This window comes from Triplophysa rosa, linkage group LG9 (genome assembly GCF_024868665.1).
Source record: "Triplophysa rosa linkage group LG9, Trosa_1v2, whole genome shotgun sequence".
Classification (NCBI taxonomy): domain Eukaryota; kingdom Metazoa; phylum Chordata; class Actinopteri; order Cypriniformes; family Nemacheilidae; genus Triplophysa; species Triplophysa rosa.
Genome location: NC_079898.1, coordinates 1,623,685 through 1,645,360, shown reverse-complemented (window position 1 = coordinate 1,645,360; position 21,676 = coordinate 1,623,685). Strand labels below are relative to the sequence as shown.

Genomic DNA, 21,676 nt, shown 5'->3' with positions numbered 1-21,676 from the left:
GTTCATTTTGTGAGACTGTACAGCCCAAACACGACCCATCCATGTGGAAAAACCCAAGTACACCTGTCTGTACTGTGGTACTTTCGTGCTTGAGGCAGTGGGGAGAGATTGTGCACAAATATACGTTAACATTGCCAAAGTGAAGATCAGGGGTGTAATTTGTACCCCTGGGGCGTGGGAGCCCCCTGAAATTCCCCATTGATTTATAATGGGGCAGGAAATATGCCCAGATGGATATCTGTGCAGTACAGTGTCGTAGAGACAATTGGGTGGGCTTATTTTACTTAGGCAACTAATCAGTGCTCAAGAATTTTAATGAAGCTATGAAGCTATGCCCCTAGCAACCATTGACAGCAGCCTAGCAACCAATACCATAGACTGCCATTATAAAAGAACTAGGTGGATATCTTTGCAGCACAATGTCATAGAGACAAGTGCGTGGGTTCATTTAACTCAGGCACCAATCAATCTCTCAGGATCTTCATGAAGTTTTAAAGCCAGGCCCATAGCAATAAAACAGATTAACTTAGCAAGACCTATGTCTCTGCAATCAGAACATCGTAGAGACATGGAGGTTGGTTCGTTCTCACTTGTGGCGTGGAGCATCATCAATTGGCATCTGCCAAGCCACGCCCATAGCATTAAAAAGATTAGCTTAGCAACCGTTTAACAAGACCTATATCTACATTTACATTTACAGGGTAATCATGCTAACAAACATGATAATCATGTTAACATCATGATAGAAAAACACGTTAATCGCATTGCAATCATGTTAATGGTGTTAACATCATGATAAGAACATGTTATTCGTGTTAATATCACGTTAGAAACATGCACATTTTTGCTAGCATCATATAAGTGACATTCTAGCAACATGCTAATCGCATTAGCATCATGCTAGCAACATGGTAATTGTGTTAACATCATGTTAATCATGTTAGCATATAGTTAACAATAGGTATGCAACAATACAGCCTCGGTTTGATATAAACCTCGGTTTTTCGCCTACGGTTTCCGGTTCGGTTCGGTTCTGATGGCTTCGGCACATTAAAGTGTTTTTCATTGTTTTATGCTTATGTGACAGGAACAGTAAAAACTTGAGAAGAAAAAAAACTATTTGACTGAAATTCTCTTTATTTTACTTGACTTATTTTATTATCTTTAAGCAAAAATCAACTTGTACAAATTCCTGGTGTATTGAAAAAATAGATTTATACTGGCAGCTCACAGCAGTTTTTGGTTTACTGTTCATCAACATGCCAGTAAAATAAGCTTATTGAAGAGGTTTTGCGCATCATAGTATTTAAAATGACGTAATGCAAAACTTGCTGTAATAGAAGCAACACTGCAAACACCAGCGCTCAATGGGAAAGGCCAAAGATAATGTATTAACAAGGTGCGCCACTGCCATTGCAATAAATTTGAAGAAATTCAATGCTAAATAGCTGCTTGGAGGCTAAATGGACTTTGGCATGGTGCTGTAAATGCTCTTTCTGCATGTGCTGAGAGCAACGCGAACGTGCTGCTTTCATATGCAGTGTAAAAATACATTCTTGATGTGCCAAATTTGGACATTATCACTTTAGTACAACAGGCATACAGTAAAGCCAGCCCGTGTCTGTTCGTCAGCATTATACTCAACAGCACATGGCTTCTCATTGCAGGCAGTCTCGCCTCACCACCCGACCACCAATCGCTATTAGATATTACTCGTGGGGATGTGTTTATTTATCTCCGCATACAGACAAACACGGACAGAGCCAGTTCACAGTGTAATTAAGCACATGGAAAATTTTAAACGCAAAACTGGAAAAAACGCAGTTCACTTAGACGTATTGAACCGTGGAGGTCGTACCGAACGGTTCAATATTATATTGAGTATTGTGGCATCCCTAGTGAACAACATGCTAATTGTTTTAGCATTATGCAAATTAAACTTTACTATCTAGTTATATACCCTATTGTTATGGATTTGTTATTCAGATGGTTAAGTTGATTTTTGTCAGTTGTTTTACGTTCATGTATTATTTAACTTAAAGATGCAGAAAATGCCTTGAGTTGAATTTGTTTTATTAGCTTATTTGCTTATTAGTTTACTTCTAGAGAAAACAGAATGATGCATGACATTATCTAAAATAAAAAAATCCTGAAAATAAACTGTAGTGTGCCACCTAAAAGCACAAGTGGCCCCTGCCTGGACCCAGTCCCCCCCAGCTACTGTAGTCTACAACCGCCACTGCAAAAGAAAAGAATTCAACGTGTTTTGTAGCTTTAATCAGAATTCCTCTGTATTTAATGTAGAATTTAGCGGCCAGGACTGTAAAGTGTTTGAGAAATTTCAATTTCTGTATATTTCCAACCTGTTAGAGCACAGATATTAAATTATAATGGGCATGTAAAGATTGTTTAAAGTTCAATTAAATTAAAACCATTTTTAAAGCCTAATAAATGTTAAAATTGACAGCTCTCAATTATACTTAATGTTAAAATTAGGACAAAATAATTTTATAGATACATCAGTAATAGTACTGATATCAGTGATGCAGGTTTTCAGTTATTAAATGATGTGACAGAAAATAAATATTAGGAAATAGACTGTGTTGTTTCTACATTAATGTGAAGTTATTAGAATCTAAAAGTATATTTTAAAACATTAATGTCATGTAAAATGAAGCACGATTCATCGTAATTAATTTCCAAAAACAAATGTGTGATTAATAGGGTTAATTTTTTTATCGATTGACAGCACAAGTCTTAATGTTTGACATGTTGGAAAATGGTTTACGGTCAGAATAACATTTTTGCAAATTCATTGAAGATGACAAAGTATGACAACATCACTTATTTTTCATTTATTTTGAACTCACAACATAATTTCCATACATGGATGACTTGTATACCCCATTGAATGCCATTTGAATGGCTGGATTCAAAGGTTCTGTGGTGTTTGTTATAATTGTGTAATAAATGTTGTTGTTGTCACAGAGGCACCAACTGAATCATGGGAGCCTGATTCAAACCCGTTGGAGTCAGGTGAGAATCTTTGTTTTCCAAGTCCCACAGATCAAAGCTTTCACGTTCAGTGTTATGATCAGCAACATCCAGAGACAGGTTAACAACTTCTTCATGTCTTTGCTATTTTTACTACTACTACAACATATATCCCACGAGTCAAAGCTTCTCTCGGAAGGCATGGTCGTGCAGAGACTTTTAAAGGGGCAGGTACTTAAAGTATAAAAGGGGCACAAGGAACAAGGCTTTAAATAGGGCTGTGCTCACGACATCAATACAGCAATACTGTGTATCGCGATGCATACCTTGCTGATTCATGTATAAATACGCATACTTCTGTATTGATACAGCAGCAAATGCCATAATGCAGTTTTGAAAAAGAAACAGAACAGAAAAGACCGCTCTAATGTTTAAAAGTTTAAAAATATTTGATTTGCACCTACAGTATTAAAAGTCTGGGATTAGAAACTGAAGTGAATGAAGTTGTCCAACCTTCTCTGTTATACAGAATAACAGCTGTTATAGTAAACTGTGTAGGACGTGTCCACTGTATCATGACATATTGTATTGTAAGATTGTAGGCAGTATTTTTAAAACACTGTGGGCTGACATCACTTACAGGGAGCAGCTGATGTCGAGAAAATTAAAATAAGCCTGTTTTATCAGGAAAAATACTGTAATAATAATACTTCAAAGTCTTATTAGTTTTAGTCAAATAACAGAAAAAGACCAGACCCCCTGACACCCGTGAACCTTTTCTCCCCCAAACAGCAAATATCGATTGAAGAAGTGAACATGCGCCTTTGTTTATATCGCTGTGTGTAGAAGCAACATTAGCTGCAGCTCACGTCACTTCAGTTCAGAGCAGAGCAGGCTACACACACAACAGCCACTCCTGCTGTCTTCACGGCGTTCTTGTAAAATTCTTATAATAATAATAAATACATTAATAAGTAAACAAGGGCACATCGCTCTGCTGAAAACACCACTTACCAGCAGCGGCGAACAGTTTTGTATGCTGGAAATGCACTAATCTACTGAAGGCGTCTGAATGTGAGGGGTCGACAGGTGAAAGGTCATCACGTGGGTCATTTTATTTAGGGCTAAATTATTATTCATTCATTTTACAAATAGTTATTGTGCAGCCTTTGATTAATAAAATATATATTTTTGCCTTGACAAAAGGGCACTTTCGGCATTAAGGGCCAAAGTGGCAGCTGCTCAAGCCTGCTGCACAGGAGAGCTCAAACGTACACCCAGCAAACACAGTACGTCCTGAAGACGTCACCAGTTAGTCTTCATTTGGTCAGCGTAACATTGCATTGAAGCGCCAAAGTCCCAGAAACATTGTGGCCATGTCCTCAACCCTTACAAATATGAACCAGTTGGTTGGTTACTATTGGCAAAACCATGACTTTACTACAGCAAGCATGGTTTGAAAACCAGATTTTTTTTAAACCAAGTTTTGTTTGTTTTTGTTTTTAAATCTGCTTTAGAAATGTAAAACTGATTATCAATGGGAAGTACCAAAACAAAAGCACTGATCCCTCTTATTGTTTAGGAAAAGAGACATGTGCATGTACTGTATGTGTGTGTCTTTGTGTGACTGGTAACGTGTTCACAATCTTCTGTGTTCAGGCATCAGTGTTCGAGGGCAGGAACCAGCAGCCAGAGCGCCCGAGATCATGACTCAAGGAGATCCAAGTACATTCCTTCATGTTGTTCAATCACAGCTTGGGCGTTCTACTGTAGACTCTAGACTTGACTTCATGATTCTGGTGCTTTGTTTGTAGCCTGTAAAGTGGATGTGGCATTCCTCATGGATGGCAGCTGGAGCATTGGCAAGCGGCGCTTTAAGATTCAGAAAGATTTTCTGGTGGAGGTCTCTCAGGTCATGAATGGGGGTATAGCTGGACCCATGATGGGCATCATTCAGTATGGGTAATAACGTGCTTTTCTTTCTTTGGTATTCATGATTTTGAGTGCATTTGATGAAGGTATTGTCACCTATATAACATTTAACATGATATTATTACAATCACGTACTGTTAAATGTGTGTGTTGCTTTGAAACGATTTTGAAGATTTGAGTCTCATGCTTCGTGTTGAGCTCTTTGTCCTCTGCTCTGCACACATCAATGCAGAAACAGACACTGGCCTTTTCTTCTGCTGTTTCCTCTCAAGGTAAACTCTCCGGTTGCTATGTTCATGAGAATAGATTTTGGATTTTGATTGCAGACTTGACAAATCTGAGCTCAGTTTGTGATCTTTTCTGAAACTCAGATGTTATGAGATGTCTGGTTCTTTTTCTCAGGAGAAATATCTGAGATACAGATAAGTCTTAGAGGTGTCATAAGATTTGCTTTCACTTTTACAACTTCAAGGGATAGTCCACCCAAAAACAACCATACTCACCATCAAGTTGCAGTTTCAAACGGTTGAACACAAAGATATTTGGAAAAATGTTAGAAACTGACAGTTCTGAGGCACCATTGACTACCATAGTAGGAAACACCTTCTACTTGGGGCACCTTACATTTAATTTTTTTCTACTATGGTAGTCAATAGGGTTGTGATGAGACACTTCTCACGAGACACGACTAGATTTTTTGACTATTTTAAAGAAATCCTCAACGATGGAATATATAGGGAAAATTTGTATTTTATTCACCTTAAAATGCAAAAAATGCAGTCATTATAAAATCAACTTGTACTTTATGAAACACATTAAACTTATTAAACAATATGTAAACACTGCAAAATGTTTTGTCACAAACTCAAATGACAGACAGTAATTGCACAAAATTTATGCTTTGTTTTCTCAACAGTCGTAGCTTTTATAAAGAGCTGTGGTTGTTTTCTCTATATGCTTTTGCACAGTGCTGTGGACTGTATCACGAAGCGAGGTGAACAAACACTGAGTTGAACAGTAACTTTTGAGTTGACAAAACTAGACAAACCCAACCTGGTTTAGATCAATTTCAGCTGTAGCACGACGCTTGGTATAAACTTTCTCTGTCAACTCAGGTTTGATCAGAGTTCGTGAGGCACGTGCACCCTGAAAGTGTGACATGCGGCAAACAGCCAATCACACGGAACATGGAAAGCATCATCAGTTTGATTGACTTCTCGTGAGTATCAGCGCAATTCACTTTTCTGTTGAAAATGAAAGATCATTATGAAAAAAATGTCATGAACTGAAACACATTAACAAGGCAGGAATAACCACTGCTGCAGTGAACGTTTGAGAAGGCAGCTACTGACTATATCAATACACAATCAACTGAATTTAAATTATTTATATAGGTTTACAATAAGATCTTGTCAGGAAACGAGGTGGAAGAACCCAAGTGCAGGCAACGGCAGGTAAGGGGTTAACAGGGGTATTTTATTTTAAATATAAACACAAATCAAAAACTCCCTCGATGGGGAAAAACACTGACAAAGACAATGGGAATAAATAATATCAGGAAAACACAGGAACCAAGGACTATTAACTAGACTATAAAACACTTGACTTAAACTAACATAAACAAGACCAACAATGACTCACGGTGGGAACAAGGAACATCGATTTGGACAGGTTTGGAATACAACACGACATCACAGGTACACGAACATCCACATGTAATCCACCAACACAAGACAAAGAAACAAGAGGGTATATATAGGAAACACAAACGAGGGATAACGACATGGGGCAGGTGTGGGTAATCAAACACTCAGGGAAAGATCACAAGGAAACGAGAGGAGCGGGCCAATGAGGAGACACTGGAGAGAACGCATATTATTGTCAAAAGGACAATAATATGTTTCTCTCCACACATAACCAAAGACTTTGTCATGGCTCTGCTACAGGACCAAGAAAAACATGACTAAATGAAGCAGAGCCATGACAGATCTAAAGATAATATGTATGCTTCATTACTTTAAAAAGCTTTACCTGTATATATAAAATTTTGGTTTTATACAAATATAGTTATATTAATTGAAATGCTATGTTTAATATTAATTAATAAATATTAATTATCAACTCATAATAATTATATGAATGTGTTTGAATTATAATTAATAAATGTAAATATACAAAACAAATAAACACTTAGCAGCAAAAGATTTTCTCTCTTACATCTTTTCACTTTAAACTTTTTTTTTTAAATTTGGAACGAGAGATACATGGGCATCACAGCGTAAGATATACGTTACTTTTCTCAGAGCTGATTGGTTCAGATTTGGTTTGCGACCTCTTTCCATGGCGACAAAACCCACTCAAAACCAATCCACCTTCTTGAGCCCGAAACCTCAGAGTATGCTCAAACTAAACGTGAATTTACCTGGGTAAAAACCGAAACAGCTTTGTGATACAGGCCTCACGTGTTAGCAGAGATGGCGATCATATCATATCACACTGTCAATCCTCCTTCCTCCACTGACTGAACCCTCATAGCCTTCAGAGAAACAGTTAAGACTACATAAACACATCATGTTTAATGCTTACATTGCACATATGTAAGAGACAGATGGTCCGCTTTTAAAGAGGTTTGCCTTTGAATGTATTTAAAATAATGTAATGTGAACTTGCAGTTGCTATCCTCTACTAATGGTACAGTCAGCCCAGATGCAGTTCAGCCTAGCGCTGCACGCTCCCAAAGCACTGCTGGCAGCACGAACCACCGTAAATAGTGTTTTTATGTGCGAGGCATGAAGGTTGATACCCGTCCGTCTAGCATGTGTTTACATAGAAAAACGGTGAGAAAGTAGCACCGCGGGATGGAAAATCATGTTGTCTATGAATGGCCGGGCCGGTCACTGTAGCTCACATCACCCACATACTTTGTGCAGTTATTAGTGTGTTCTGTACAGTAATGAAAACACGTCGCACCACAACAAAATGTGCATTCACACAAATGCTCCCAAATATATTTTGAGGTCGCACAGTTTAAATTTATGGATCATTTGCGACTAAAATGGTCGCAATTTCGAGCCCAGCACTTCATCATGCCAATTGCGTAAGGAAATTGTGTTCTCACAAGACCAGTTGGATCTCATCACACCCCTAGTAGTCAATGGTGCCTTAAAACATTCTTCCAATAAAATTCTCTGGGTTCACCAGCACAAAGAAATGTATACAGATTTCAAACAACTAGAGGGTGAGTAATTCATGACTGAATTTTCATTTTTGGATGAACCGTCCGTTTAAAATAGTGTATAATGTTGTTGTTTGAACATAAAAAAGATCCTCAAACTTCACTGCAAATGGAGATAATCGCTATTTAAGGACTACAACAAATGGCTTGTAGGGTTAGTGACATCATAGATTACTACGTAAATCCTCCCCCCGGGAGCACGCAACAAAGGGCAAGGCCTTGTTGAGCTGCTTTAGATCAGATGAAGAGCCGCTGAAGTTGTGTGTTGTTGTCATGGCTGAGGTGCGTGCTTGCTTTCACTCTTTTGTAAGCCTCTATTTACTACCGTTAGCTCTGGGGCCAATTGTTCAAAACATGTGATAATCTGGATCAGAATGATCAGGATTTGTAAATCCCATTTTTTGCTATAGAGGATCAAATAAAGCATTTTACCTTTGAGGTGTTTTTTTTTCAAATCAAAGCAGATTCAAATATACACTATCAGATTACCAAATCTGGATTGCTAATGCTCTACGGAAACCCTAAATCAGTGGTTCCCAACCCTGGTCCATGTCCCCCCAGAATGTTTTTGATGTCTCCCTATATAGAACAGCTGATTCAAATCATCAGTTGTTTCGTGTGTTAATTTGGGAGATTAATTAACATAGTAACCAACATTCAGAGTGGGTCTGACGAGTACAATACACTGCCCTAAAGGAACAAGGTGATAGAAAACAAAACAAACATAGTTCAATGCTTTTGCTTTCACTCAGGAAATGGTTGCATTGATTTCACCCGAGAGACTTTGCGTTCACCACAAATAACCACTTTTGACTGGTTTGTCAATGATGGTTTTGCCAATGTAGTTTAAAAATACTACACATTTAAATCGGGATTCTTTTATGGTACCAAAATCTGTGTTTTCTTTACTGTCAGCTACTGAAAAGCTTAATATGCAGCTTAATGTCTACTTGACATGCATTATTTTAACAGGTAAACTAATCAATATAAATAATAGTATGTCTGTGTGTATATTGCATGAAAGAAATGTTGTATTTTTTTACCAGTTTCCAAGTATAATTACATTGTTTTGTTCCTGAAATCCAGCCTTTTGATGGGATCTGTATAATCCTGATTTTCCGGGGCCAGTTGTTCAAAAGTGATCTGATTGGATTTCGGCTATCGGATTGGATCATATCTTAAAAATGGGTTGTTCAAAAGCAATCCAAAAGTCAAAATTCAATCAAATTACTTTTAAATAACTGGCCCTGCAATTAAGATTTAAGTTTTTCTGGTAATTCGTCCTTTGAAGTCCTCTTTGCAAATGTGCCTCTGGTCGATCTGCTTGTTTCATTATCCAACTTGGGCTCAAACTTAAAAGGCAGAACTGACGCCCCTGTTATTCCTGTTTATGTAACCGGTGTGGTGTAAAAATGCTTCTTATCAATCTGCGTGTTGATCTGACTTATGTCAAACCTTCCTAAAGCCTGTTACATAAAGAGCTCCGAGCGGGTAACCTGACAGACTGGGTCATCTTAACCAATCAGGGCTGCGTTTCCCAAAAGCATCGTAACACAAAGTTGATCTTAGAACCATTGCCGCTAATGGAGCTACGACCATCGTAGGCTTACGATCCTTTTGGGAAACGCAGCCCAGAGCGTTTTGATAAGAGAGACGTTAAATAGACATGGTTAGGACAGATGTTGCAATATGGTAAAGTATAGCTTGTTCTCTATAATCATCTCGTTTCTAGATCCACCTATGGGAAGGGCATCCGTACCTGACCTCTGTAGAAGCATCCAATTGCACCAATCTGGCTTGACAGACAGGAGCGCGAGCCCTATGCCAGGTGAGGACCCGCCCCCTCGCCTAATGCATAAAGGCTACTGCACGCGCTACCTTTCCTCAATTGACATTCGCCTCTCGCGACCTCTTTGCTCCACAGCTTTTACTGTGCTTGTCTGACTTCACTTGGCCTACAGAAGGACATATCTCCGATCAGCCTTTGCTAGGCGTGTTGTCAGGATTTTACGGTTGGTTGCTATTTATCTTCAGTTGGTCGGCTTGCCACCCACGCTTGCCACCCTTTCAATTACCAGGCTGCCCGCCTGTTTCTACGCTCCGCATGGATAAACGATCTGCTCCCCCATTGGACCCACAGTCGCGTGCATGCCCTGCCACCTGCGGCTCCCTTATCGCCGCAAGGGATACTCATCCCTATTGCGTCGTGTGTATAGGGTTTAAGCACGCCGAAGAAGCACTTTCGCTGCCAGAAAACTGCAGCCATTGCCTCGCCCTACCTAAGAGGCTCCTTAGGCGCCACATTAAGATTGCCTCTACCCAGTGCGCCGATGAACAGTGCGACTCGGATGCTGAAGCGGTCGATAGCGGGGCAGATCTGGGGGCCTCCCGGACTCTGCCATCTCTCAGTTGAACCGACCAGGCTGAAGAGGGTTTACTCGACGATATCCTACCCGGTGTTTTGTCATTTCATGGTGAGCCTGCCGGCTCGGGTGAGGATGAAGATCCCTCTTTGCTCGATGGCTCGGAGGACGAGGACACCATCCCGTCTGTCCAAGTTCCTCCAGTTAACGGCACAACTGCACAACCGCACGCGATCCTCCTTCGAGGTGTGTGAGCGAGCTGCCGCTCGGCTCGGCATCGATTGGCCGGCTCTCCAGAATACCGCCGATCAGGAGAGGGACATTTATGACGGCAAGCTCCTCGGGCCCCCCGGCTGGTCCACGGAAACAGCTCCTGCCGATTGTCCCCACGTGCACGAAGCACATGCGCCATTTTTGGAATGACCCGCTCGACCTGAAGCACGGCTTAACGGGTCTGGAGGTTAAGGATATGGAATCACTTGGTATGTGCAACCCTCCCACTATCGAGCCGTCCATCGCTAGACACCTCAGCCCCTCTCAGGGAGTTCTTCTGGCTCCCCCCAAGCCAGCACTCCCAAATAAGATGGACTGCTTTACAGCTTCCGTTTTCCAGACCTCGTACAAAGCGTCTGCTCTGTCGGTACGAGCGCTAATTGTTTCCTCCCTCCTCTCAGCCTACCAGGCTGAGTTTTTGGAGGACATAAGTAAGCACCCGGATGAAGGCTCTCCATCGCCTACTCTCTGGAAAGAGATCGTCACTGTTAATATTCTGGTTCTGCGTAATGCCCGTCCAGGCCAGTGGACGTTCTATGGATTTTTCAGTTATGGGGAACCCCTCTGGCTAAATCTCTCTGGTCTGCCCGACAGTGAGAAAAGGCGCATTGCAGGAGCCCCGGTAGAGCCTGGCCAGTCTCTCTTCGGTCCAACGGTTGCCCTAATGCAGCAATGCTGCAATGATAAGAAGTAGGATGAGGCGTTTAAGCTGTGCTTGCCCAGGAAGCTCCACGCCAGGCTCCCTCTCATCCCCTTCAGGCCACTGCCTTAAATCGGCCGTTCAATAATGCAGTCAAACACAAGCCCCGTAACAGGCAACCCAGCCAGCAGCCTAGCCAGCAGGCTAACCAGCCACCTAAGCCCGGGGGTAAGTCCTCTTATGCCGCAGCAAAGAAGCCTCCTAACCCCACCACTTCGGATGGCCAAAGACAGAGGCATACCTGATATGCCCCTTCAGGGGCTTCTTGTCCAGGTTTTTTTCCTCCTTTACCCAAGATGGGAAAGTTCTCAACCCAAGGGGCCCCTTTTTCCGTGTTTGGGTGCCCACCCTCAGGTGTACCCCATACACAACCCCCCTCCCCAGTTCCCTGTTCCAGAGCTGGAGGGAAAATCAGTGGTGACAAGTGCCCTGCCATTGTCAAAAAGTGCTCAACCAAAGCCTCTTCACAGTTTGCACAAATCACCCCTCATACACTCAATAAAGGCTTCGGCCCCACTGTGTTTCAAAAATAAAAAATCAAGAACAATACCAAACACCGAGAGTGAACGCTCTGCTCTCTGCAGCCGTTTCTCGGACGTCCCGCATGTCGCTGCCAGTCTGTCCGCTAGATGACGCCATTGCATCACGAATGAGCAGTCCGGTCGGGCCGGCAGCTCTGCGTATGTGTCAGCTTGGCAGTCTGTGTCAGCCCCCGAATTGGTTATTCGCACTGTTATGATGGGCTACATGCTCCAGTTTGCCAAAAAAAAAAACGTGCTTCAGCAGAATCCTCTCTTCTGTTCTGAAAGACAAGATTTCCTCCCTTCTCGAGAAGGGGGCGGTACTGGTGATTCCCTTGCATCAGTACAACCAGGGGTTTTATTCTCGTTATTTCCTAGTCTCGAAAAAGGACGGCTCCCTTCATCCTATTCTGGACCTCAGTGTTGAACAAACATTTAAGGAAATACAATTTCAGAATGTTTACGCACGGCACTCTCTCTCGTTCAATTCATCAAAAAGACTGGTTCACATCAGTCGATCTGAAAGATGCTTTTTTCCACATAAGCATATATCCTCCGCACAGGAAATTTCTTTGTTTCGCCTACCAGGGCATGTGTTACGAAATCACAATTCTGCCCTTCGGGCTCGCTCTGAACCCTGCTCTCATTCTCCCATAGGTGGATCTCTTAACAAGTTGATGATAGAGAACAATAGGTTACTGTCGTAACCCCGGTTCTCTGAAACATCGGGTGGATTGATCCACCAAGTATGCCCCGCTTGCTGCACAAGAAGCGAATATGCTCACTGAGGAAAGGTAGTGCGTGCAGTAGCCTTTATGCATTAGGTGAGGGGGCGGGTCCTCACCTGGCATAGGGCTCATGCTCCTGTCTGTCTAGCCAGACTTGGTGCAATTGGATGCTTCTACAGACGTCAGGTACAGATGCCCTTCCCATAGGTGGATCTCTCCACTCGATGTTTCAAAGAACCAGGGTTACGACAGTAACCTATTGTTTTTTGGAACAATCAGGCATGAAAACCTATTTTATTAGACACCCAAAAGATACAACATCAAGACTTCGTAAAAGTTTTCGTTGGCCAAAATAAGTTCCTGTTTGTTCTCAATTTCATCTCATTGATGTCTAGGAGAAATAATTAATATATAGAAGAGATCTCATCTGTGGGTTAGGGTTTAGGTTAGATCTTTTTATTTGTTTTCTTTTTAGTCCTATTAGAAGAGACAGGGAGTGTTGTGCCACAATTTTCTAGTCTTTTTGGCTTATTGGTTTGTAGACATGTATAAGGCTATATTCATAAATCATAAACTCCCCCTCCGTACGAAATCTCTGTTCTACATGACGTAGCTCTCGGCCTGAGGGTGGGACTATACTGACTGTCCAATGGCCAGGCTTCCAACATCCAACAATCCAATCAATTCCCAAAGGACAAAATCAAGCCCGTGCTACATTTTTCTCATTGCAGAAGCCGTTACACTCTGATACACCTCACCACATTTTAGTGGTATTCACATTTTCGATTCTCTCAGTACATTGATATTGCACGTTACTAAACGTTTGTGTCAAAAATATTGTGAATTTTCTCATTCAGGGACGATGCAGTGACAGAATTCAGTCTGAAACAGTTTTCCAACTCCAAAGACTTGAAACCAGCCATCAGTAAAATAGTCCAGAAGGGTGGCCTTTCTAACGTGGGTGAGTGAATAACAGTTCTGATACAGACAACAAACAGTAAACTGTACCCTGTTTACACATTTCACTTCTAAACCGGAGCTGAAAACTGTGTCTAAATGAAAGGGCTAGAGGCCGTCTGTGGAGATTTCTTTAAGATGACCACACGCCTGAGGTTTATCCAACCTAGAGATTAGCTTTGTCATTGGCTTTCTGCTTTGTGTTATAGATAGAGTCTGCTTCTCACTTTAATTTGACAGAGGGTTTCTGTAAAACAGCAGCCGTCATCTCTCACAGAGCCACGAATGCAAAGATAGCTTGAGGATAAAACTTGATCTGCTGGGGCCAGTTGTTCAAAAGGAAATAATCCGGATCAGAATGATCTTTTGCTATTTAGGATCAGGTAATCCGTTTTACTTTTGTGTCAGTTCTTCAAATCAAAACTGGATTAGATCAACCTGATCCAAATACACACTTTTTCAGATGACCAAATCTGGATTACTAATGCTCTACGGATGCCCTATAGAGACATACAAAAAATATACAGTATGTATGCAGTGCTTTTGCATTTAGTCAATACAGTTTTGCATTGTGTTCTCCAGCGTTCGCCAGGCAAAGAACTACTCTTGAGTGGTATATCACTGGTGCCAATGTAGTTTTCAAACACTGATTAAAACACTTTCAATTCAAAGTATTTTGCACCAAAATCTATTTTTCTTTACTGTAGGCTTAATAGGCAGCCTAATGTCTACTTATTATTTTAACAGGTAAACTAATCAAGAGCAAAGATAAAAATGTTTGTGTTTATACATACTGTATATTATATGTTGGTTCCTGAAATCCACCCTTTTGCTGGGATCTGTATCTAGTAATTCTTTTTTTTTTGCTCAAACACATCTCAGTTTTACTGAAAACTTTGAACAACACAAACTGACAATTTGATAAAACCTAGATTGAATTTTGTTATCTAATCCAAATTCACAATCCGTTTCTTTTTTTTAGATTTGACCCAATGAACAACTGGCCTCTGGTGTGGTGTTTAAACAGAATCGCAGTCCTTTACACACTACATTAAACACTTCCGAAACACCTTTAAACAGAAATCGAACAAAAAACTTTTCAAGCAAGACATGTAATGAACAAAATCTAATACAAGTAAAAAACTGTGTTTGAAAAACACTAGTCCCTCATGGTTCACCCCTTTGTTTACTGTGCTACGACAACAGAGGTGAATGGCACTATATGCTTCACCTTATCATAAGATTTCTTTGGAATATTTTATTTGGACATAACTGCAGCATCACAGTAATAGTTAGCGTGCCGTCCTGCTGCCCACTCTCCTTCTCTTGAATTCTGGAAGCGTTTAAGGGCAGGATTTAGAACAGTACTGCAATTGAAACAGATGTGAATGTGTTTGTGGGGTGGAAGGCGGAAAGAACTGAAGCTGTTTTGTACTGAGTTGGGCTCTGTGGTCATTTAAGGGAAGGCCCTCACCTACATCAACAAGCATTTCTTCAGTGATGCCAATGGGAACAGAGGTGGGGCGCCCAATGTGGCTGTGGTCCTGGTGGACGGCTGGCCTACGGACAGAGTGTAGGAAGCCTCACGTCTGGCCAGAGAGTCTGGCATCAACATCTTTTTTGTCACCATTGAAGGTCCAGATGAAAATGAAAAACAGAATGTGGTTGAAGCAAACTTTGTTGACAAGGTATGAATAAAACCTTATAACATGGGAATTAAGGGTTTTAAACCCTTAAACCCTGCATGGCAATGATGTAATCCAACAAGGGATCAAATTCAATACTTAATGGTGAGTGAGTGAGTGAGTGAGTGAGTGAGTGAGTGAGTGAGTGAGTGAGTGAGTGAGTGAGTGAGTGAGTGAGTGAGTGAGTGAGTGAGTGAGTGNCTATAAAGTATATTCAACAAAGTGCCCAACCCATTATTGACACAAGCGCTATGCTGCTTTAATTCTCCTCTCATTTTAAAATAACAAGAGCCTCTGACCACGGCAGCTCATAAATCAGCTGCACATGCTCTACTGTTCCTACAAGAGCCAAGTCAATGGATCTCTGTGGGAGTGGGCGAGAGAGAGAGAGAGAGAGAGAGAGAGAGAGAGACTTTCAGAGACTTTAGCACACAACTTGTTTTTTTGTTCTTTCTGAGTTTGACAGCTTCAGATTACAGTATGGTTTTATTGAGCTTGAAAATTTGTCAGTATTTGGAATTACAGTTTGTACATTCCAGAATGTGGTAGAGATGCTTGTATTTAAGGAACATGTGTTTGACTGTAGGCCGTGTGCAGGACCAACGGCTTTTTCACGCTCCCGGTAACAAGCTGGTTTGCTTTGCGTAAAGCCGTGCATCCCCTGGTGAAGCGAGTGTGCGACACAGAGCGCCTGGTGTGCAGTAAGACCTGCCTCAACGCCAATGACATTGCCTTCGTCATCGACGGCTCCAGCAGCGTGGGGACCGGAAACTTCCGCACCGTGTTGCAGTTTGTGGCAAACGTGACGCGGGAGTTTGAGATCTCGGACACGGACACTCGTGTAGGAATCGTGCAGTACACATACGAACAGAGGCTGGAGTTTGCTTTTGGACAGCACAATAACAAAGCTGACCTGCTCAACGCTATCAAGCGTATAAACTACTGGAGCGGAGGCACCAGCACAGGAGCTGCCATAACATTTGCTGCTGATCAACTCTTCAGCAAGTCCAAACCCAACAAACGCAAGATCATGATCGTCATTACAGATGGCCGCTCCTATGATGACGTGCGGGCCCCGGCGCTGGCAGTACATCGTAAAGGTAAGGGGGGAATTGATCAATTAGACAACTCCAGTTGCTTTGGTAGGACATGGTCCTGGTTCAGCATTCCCAAGCATAGCCCTAAAGGTTGCGTTCACTGCAACCCTAAAATTACTGGTGAATCCAGGAACATGTTCTACCTGACCATGTAAAGTGTCTTAATATCAGGTCCCATGAATATTGGGTTTGCTTCACAGTGTCTTGTACTTGTAAATCAGGTGTGGTCGCCTACTCCATCGGTATAGCCTGGGCCGCGCAGGATGAGCTGGAATACATTGCCACTGACCCCGACAGAGAGCACTCGTTCTTCGTGGATGAGTTCGACAACCTCTACAAGTATGTGGCAAAAATTATTCACAACATCTGCCAAGAGTTCAACTCGCAGCCACGGAATTGAAGCAGGTCTACTGATTTGGAGCTTCTGGTATCATTTAGAAGCTCGTTTCATGGTATACGTTTCATGAGAGACGTTTTACCAGTTCACAGTCGGCAGTGTAACAGTATTACAGCTTTTGAATAGCAGGAGGCCTTCATTTTCAGATGGATGCTTTTGAAGAAAATAATGTACTATTTGCTTTACTATTTTGCCGTTTTTTTTTTTTTACAAAAAACAAAACATGTAAATCTGCTACAGCTACCGCTGCCTTTAAAGCCAGAGGTAGTGTTATTGGATGGCAATGTTGTGTTTACGATGACTTTGGATTGATGCATGAAACACATTTGAAGATACGTGTCTCAACAGAGACGACTGTTTTCAGTAGAAGACCCATTGAACACGATCATACAGTTTTATATATATAAAATAATATAATATGCTTAGTCATAGCTAATTGTCTCTATAGAGAAAAATGTTTGTAAAGTGGAATGAATGTGCACGTTCAGTATTAAAGGAGAAGAGAACATGTTAAAAGATTTAAGCATGAATCAATCTATCACACAGAGATGGAGTTTGGTTGTTAATGCATGCTAGAACTGACCGATCTTACTCTAAACTGCAAAATGTTTGTTAAAGCGCCAGACTTGAGTGCTTTGAATAGACATTAAAGACAGCATATATGCATATCAATGGCAACATTCAGAAATGGGTGTTTGTATCATTATGAACCATTCTAACAGCTGTCAGTTATAGACCTTGAGAGTAATTCTTTGTCTCAATTTAATTTCATATATTGTCCTTATATATGTATATATTACTCTTCAACCTTGCTTGTAATTTTTTAAAAGACAGACAATCAATATTTTTATGCAATTTGTAATAAAAGTATTATTGAAAACCAGCAAATGCATTGCTTCAGATGGAACTGTAAAATGTCTGAATGAGAATATATGTGTAATCTGCTGAAATCTGCAGGGTCAGCATGGATGTTTACGAGAGTGAATGCCAAAATTTTATCTTTATATCGCCACCTACTGTGCAATCAATGATAGTGAATACCTTACTTTGCAAAATGTAAATAGAATTTTAAAGGAATGTCAAATGGAATAGTTCACAGAAAAATAACATTTCGAAATGAGCAGTCATCATTTACTCACCCTCATACCATCCTACTTGTTTTGTTTAGTTTAAAGTGTTTGAAATCTAAACTAAAGCTAGCTTAGCTTTCAGAAGTCTTGGCGAAAGGTGACACACAACTCATGAGCAAAGTTTATCAAGTCAAGAATGACTGCTGTAGTCAAAAACAAGAGATCAACAAAATAAAAGTTTTTTCAACTGCTAAAACTACAGAGCAAAAAAAAATGCAGAACACAGCATCCAGTGCATGTACTAACTACACACAAAAAACTATACTTTTTATTTTTTATCTGCAATTTTTTATTATTATTCTGCGTTAGTGCTATTTGTATGCACCATGGGTCTGAGAGTAACGCAATTTCAATCCTCTATATGTATGTACTTTACATGTTGCAGCATTGACAAAAAGCAGACTTTGACTGCTTTTTGATGTGTTGTCCTGAACTGAACACATCTCTGTATTATTTCTGGGACAGAACATTTTGTGTTACAACACAACTTATGTTGTCCCTTTAATTTATTTATTTATTAACTATAAACCAACTTGTACAAACCTCCAGGTAAAAATAAAACATTCTAGTCAAAAACACATTCTATTCTGTTAAAAACAAACTTTGGCCTCAAATGATACACAAAATCTAAAATATACAGACTACTTTCCTGCCTAGTGAACGTTAGTGTGATCAATTCAAAACGCTGTAACTAAAACCTCTTTTTGAGATTGATAAATTGGGAAGAATATTTTAACAGCTCAGTGTCTATTGCAATATACAACATAAAAGAGTGCAGATGGAGCAAAATGCGACAATGAGCTTTAGGAAAAAATATTTTAATTACACTATTGTAAAGTCATCTTAAATTAAAGTAGACGAAGACGATCGAAGACAAGAAAAGTTCAAAAATCCACTAACAATATGAACTGGGTATGGAACACAATACTGTCAGGGATGTGCAGGAAAGATAACCCAAGTGCAGGCAGTGGTACATAAAGAACTTAAACTTTATTAAATCAAAACAAAAGCCCACGATGGGGGTAAACACAACATATAAACTTGAAACAAAAGACTTCCCACAAGGGGGCAAAAAACAAGAGAACAGGATAATTTAACTTAACTCCACAGGATTTAGACAGGACTAGGAAATATAAGGGCTTATAAGGCATCAAGACACAAGGTAAGTAATCCAACATGGCAAGGCAACAAAGCAAAATGAAACCGCAAACACAAGGGCATTAAATATGGGAACAAACAAGGGATAATTACAATAGGCAGGTGTGGGTAAGAAAACACTGGCGGGAAGCTAAACGAGGTGGCGGGGTCAGAGACGAGACAGGAGAACGCATGGCCATCATAAACAAACAATTACCATGCGCCTCCACAAAACACGTGGAACTGTCATGACCCTGCCACAAGACTAGAAAAGCAAGACAAGGTGATGCAGGATCATGACACAATACAGTATGCATTTTTTACACCATTTCAGAAATTGTGTGTATTACAATTACAAAACTGTAAATAAATAAATATGGGATCCGCTGCACATAGTACCTAGGTAAAAGTACTAAAAACGCAAGAAAATTGCTTTTACTTTTTGACCACTAGGCAGTCTTAAAATTTACTAGTCTTAAAAATTAATATGAGGTGAACAAGATCTTCCACTGAACCTATACGTACCGATATGCCATTGCGTTTGTAAAATGCTGCATTATGACAAAATTTGAAACGAGCAGTGTTGGGCAAGTTTATATAGCGCTTTTCACAATGTGCATTGTTCCAAAGCAGCTTTACAGGAGCAAATAAGAAAAACACAGAAAGGTAAAACACAGCACAGTGCATGGTGTTTATAGACCAAGCAAGATCATTATAATAAATAATATCTAATAAATAAATGAATAAATAAATAAATAAATGCAGTCTCCCGGTGAGCAAGCCAACACTGCACTGCTCTGCTGTGGCGAGGAACCCAAACTCCAATGCTGAATAATGGAGAAAAAAAAACCTCGGGAGAAACCAGGCTCAGCCGGGAGGGCCAGATCTCCTCTGACGTGTCATGGCTGCACTCAGTGACCCCGACCAAAGCCACCGAGCAACGTCCACGAAGAACAGGGAGAGCCCACGAGCCGCGACCCAGGAAGCCCCACCCGCCGAAACCGTGCAGGTCCAACCCGGTCTCATTCCGCGATCAACAACAGACAACAGAGGAACAACCAGGGAAAAGTAGTAATGGCATAATTAACTTTATTCCTCTGTTGTCCGACATCGACCACAAAACAAGACCAACCAGACCAGATCCACACAGTCCCAACAAATGAAACGCCCCGAACCACAACCAACAAGCCCCCCCACTCCCCACAACACCCACCCAGCTACCTCCAATCAAAGTCACTGAGTGCAGCCATAACTTCAAACTGCTGTCGTGTGATGTAAGTTTAGCATTAAATACCAAGTATTGTAAATTTAGCATTTATGTGACAGGTAGTCCGTCTTTGCTCTCGGTTGGGGATGGAATTGTCTGAGCTGGGCCGGCCAGATGGTCGCCTTTTTCTTGGGTGGTGATGGAATTGCCTTGGATGGAGCTGGATGGTCAGTCAGTCCGCAGGCTCTCGCAGGAGGATGGCACGGGATTTTCCGATGTAGCTGGCGTAATCTCTAGTTGTGGATGGGCATATGACGTTCATCTGGGCCTGGCGGAATCTCTCCCTACCTCGGGATGGGCATCCCGAGGCGAGGGCAGAAACAGAAAGAGAATAATTAGCGTAGCTGCTGTTCATTAGCTATGTATTAGTGAATGCTTGGCTGAAAAGATGTGTCTTTAATCTAGATTTAAATTGGGAGAGTGTGTCTGACCCTCGAATAGTATCGGGGAGGCTATTCCAGAGTTTAGGTGCTACGTATGAGAAAGCTCTACCCCCTTTGGTGGATTTAGTTATTCTAGGTGTTATCAAAAGTCTGGAGTTTTGAGATCTTAGAGAGCGTGATGGGTTGTAGTGTGGTAGAAGCTCTGTTATGTAGGTAGGGGCTAAACCGTTTAAGGCTTTATAAGTAATTAAAAGAACTTTAAAGTCAATACGATACTTAATGGGTAACCAGTGAAGGGTTGATAACATTGGGGTTATGTGATCGTATTTTCTGGACCTGGTTAGAACTCTGGCAGCTGCATTCTGAACTAACTGTAGTTTGTTTATTGATGCTGCAGGACAACCACTAAGCAGTGCATTACAGTAGTCAAGTCTTGAGGTCACAAATGCATGAATAAGCTTCTCTGCATCAGCCACACATAAAATATTTCGCAATTTGGCAACATTTCTAAGGTGGAAGAAGGCTGTTTTTGTGACATTTGAGATGTGATTTTTAAATGACAGGTTGCTGTCTAATATAACGCCAAGGTCTTTAACTGTATTTGTTGGAGTAACAGTGCAGCCTTCAATTTGCAGGTCATAATCCGAAATATTCTGCTCACGTGTCTTTGGTCCGATAAGTAATATTTCTGTTTTATTAGAATTTAAAAGAAGGAAATTACAAGTCATCCAATGCTTTATATCGTCGATGCACTCTGCCAATTTGGATAGTTGGAAGGAATCATCTGGTCTTGATGAGATATATAGCTGAGTATCATCTGCATAACAGTGGAAGCTAATTCCATGTTTTCTAATAATGTTTCCAAGGGGCAGCATGT

At 40.9% G+C, this 21,676-nt stretch overlaps 2 protein-coding genes across 14 annotated transcripts in view; both read left to right on the top strand.

Moving 5' to 3' along the window:
- The window catches only part of vit (vitrin), a 69,685-nt gene extending 54,298 nt beyond the window's left edge, over positions 1 to 15,387 (top strand). For 6 of the 13 annotated variants that reach the window (XM_057342863.1, XM_057342868.1, XM_057342862.1 and 3 more), the window contains 5 exons: positions 2,989 to 3,036; positions 4,654 to 4,719; positions 4,809 to 4,956; positions 13,604 to 13,707; positions 15,165 to 15,387. In XM_057342863.1, coding sequence (XP_057198846.1) covers positions 2,989 to 3,036; positions 4,654 to 4,719; positions 4,809 to 4,956; positions 13,604 to 13,707; positions 15,165 to 15,280 — 482 coding nt within the window. In that variant the 3' untranslated portion in view covers positions 15,281 to 15,387. Of the gene's footprint in view, positions 1 to 2,988; positions 3,037 to 4,653; positions 4,720 to 4,808; positions 6,146 to 6,320; positions 6,381 to 13,603; positions 13,708 to 15,164 lie in introns of those variants that run through there. The other 7 variants (XM_057342869.1, XM_057342866.1, XR_008963602.1 and 4 more) reach the window with 6 other exon arrangements.
- Positions 1 to 21,676, top strand: part of ddx21 (DEAD (Asp-Glu-Ala-Asp) box helicase 21) — a 151,516-nt gene that overhangs the window by 62,208 nt on the left and 67,632 nt on the right. The window lies entirely within an intron of this gene.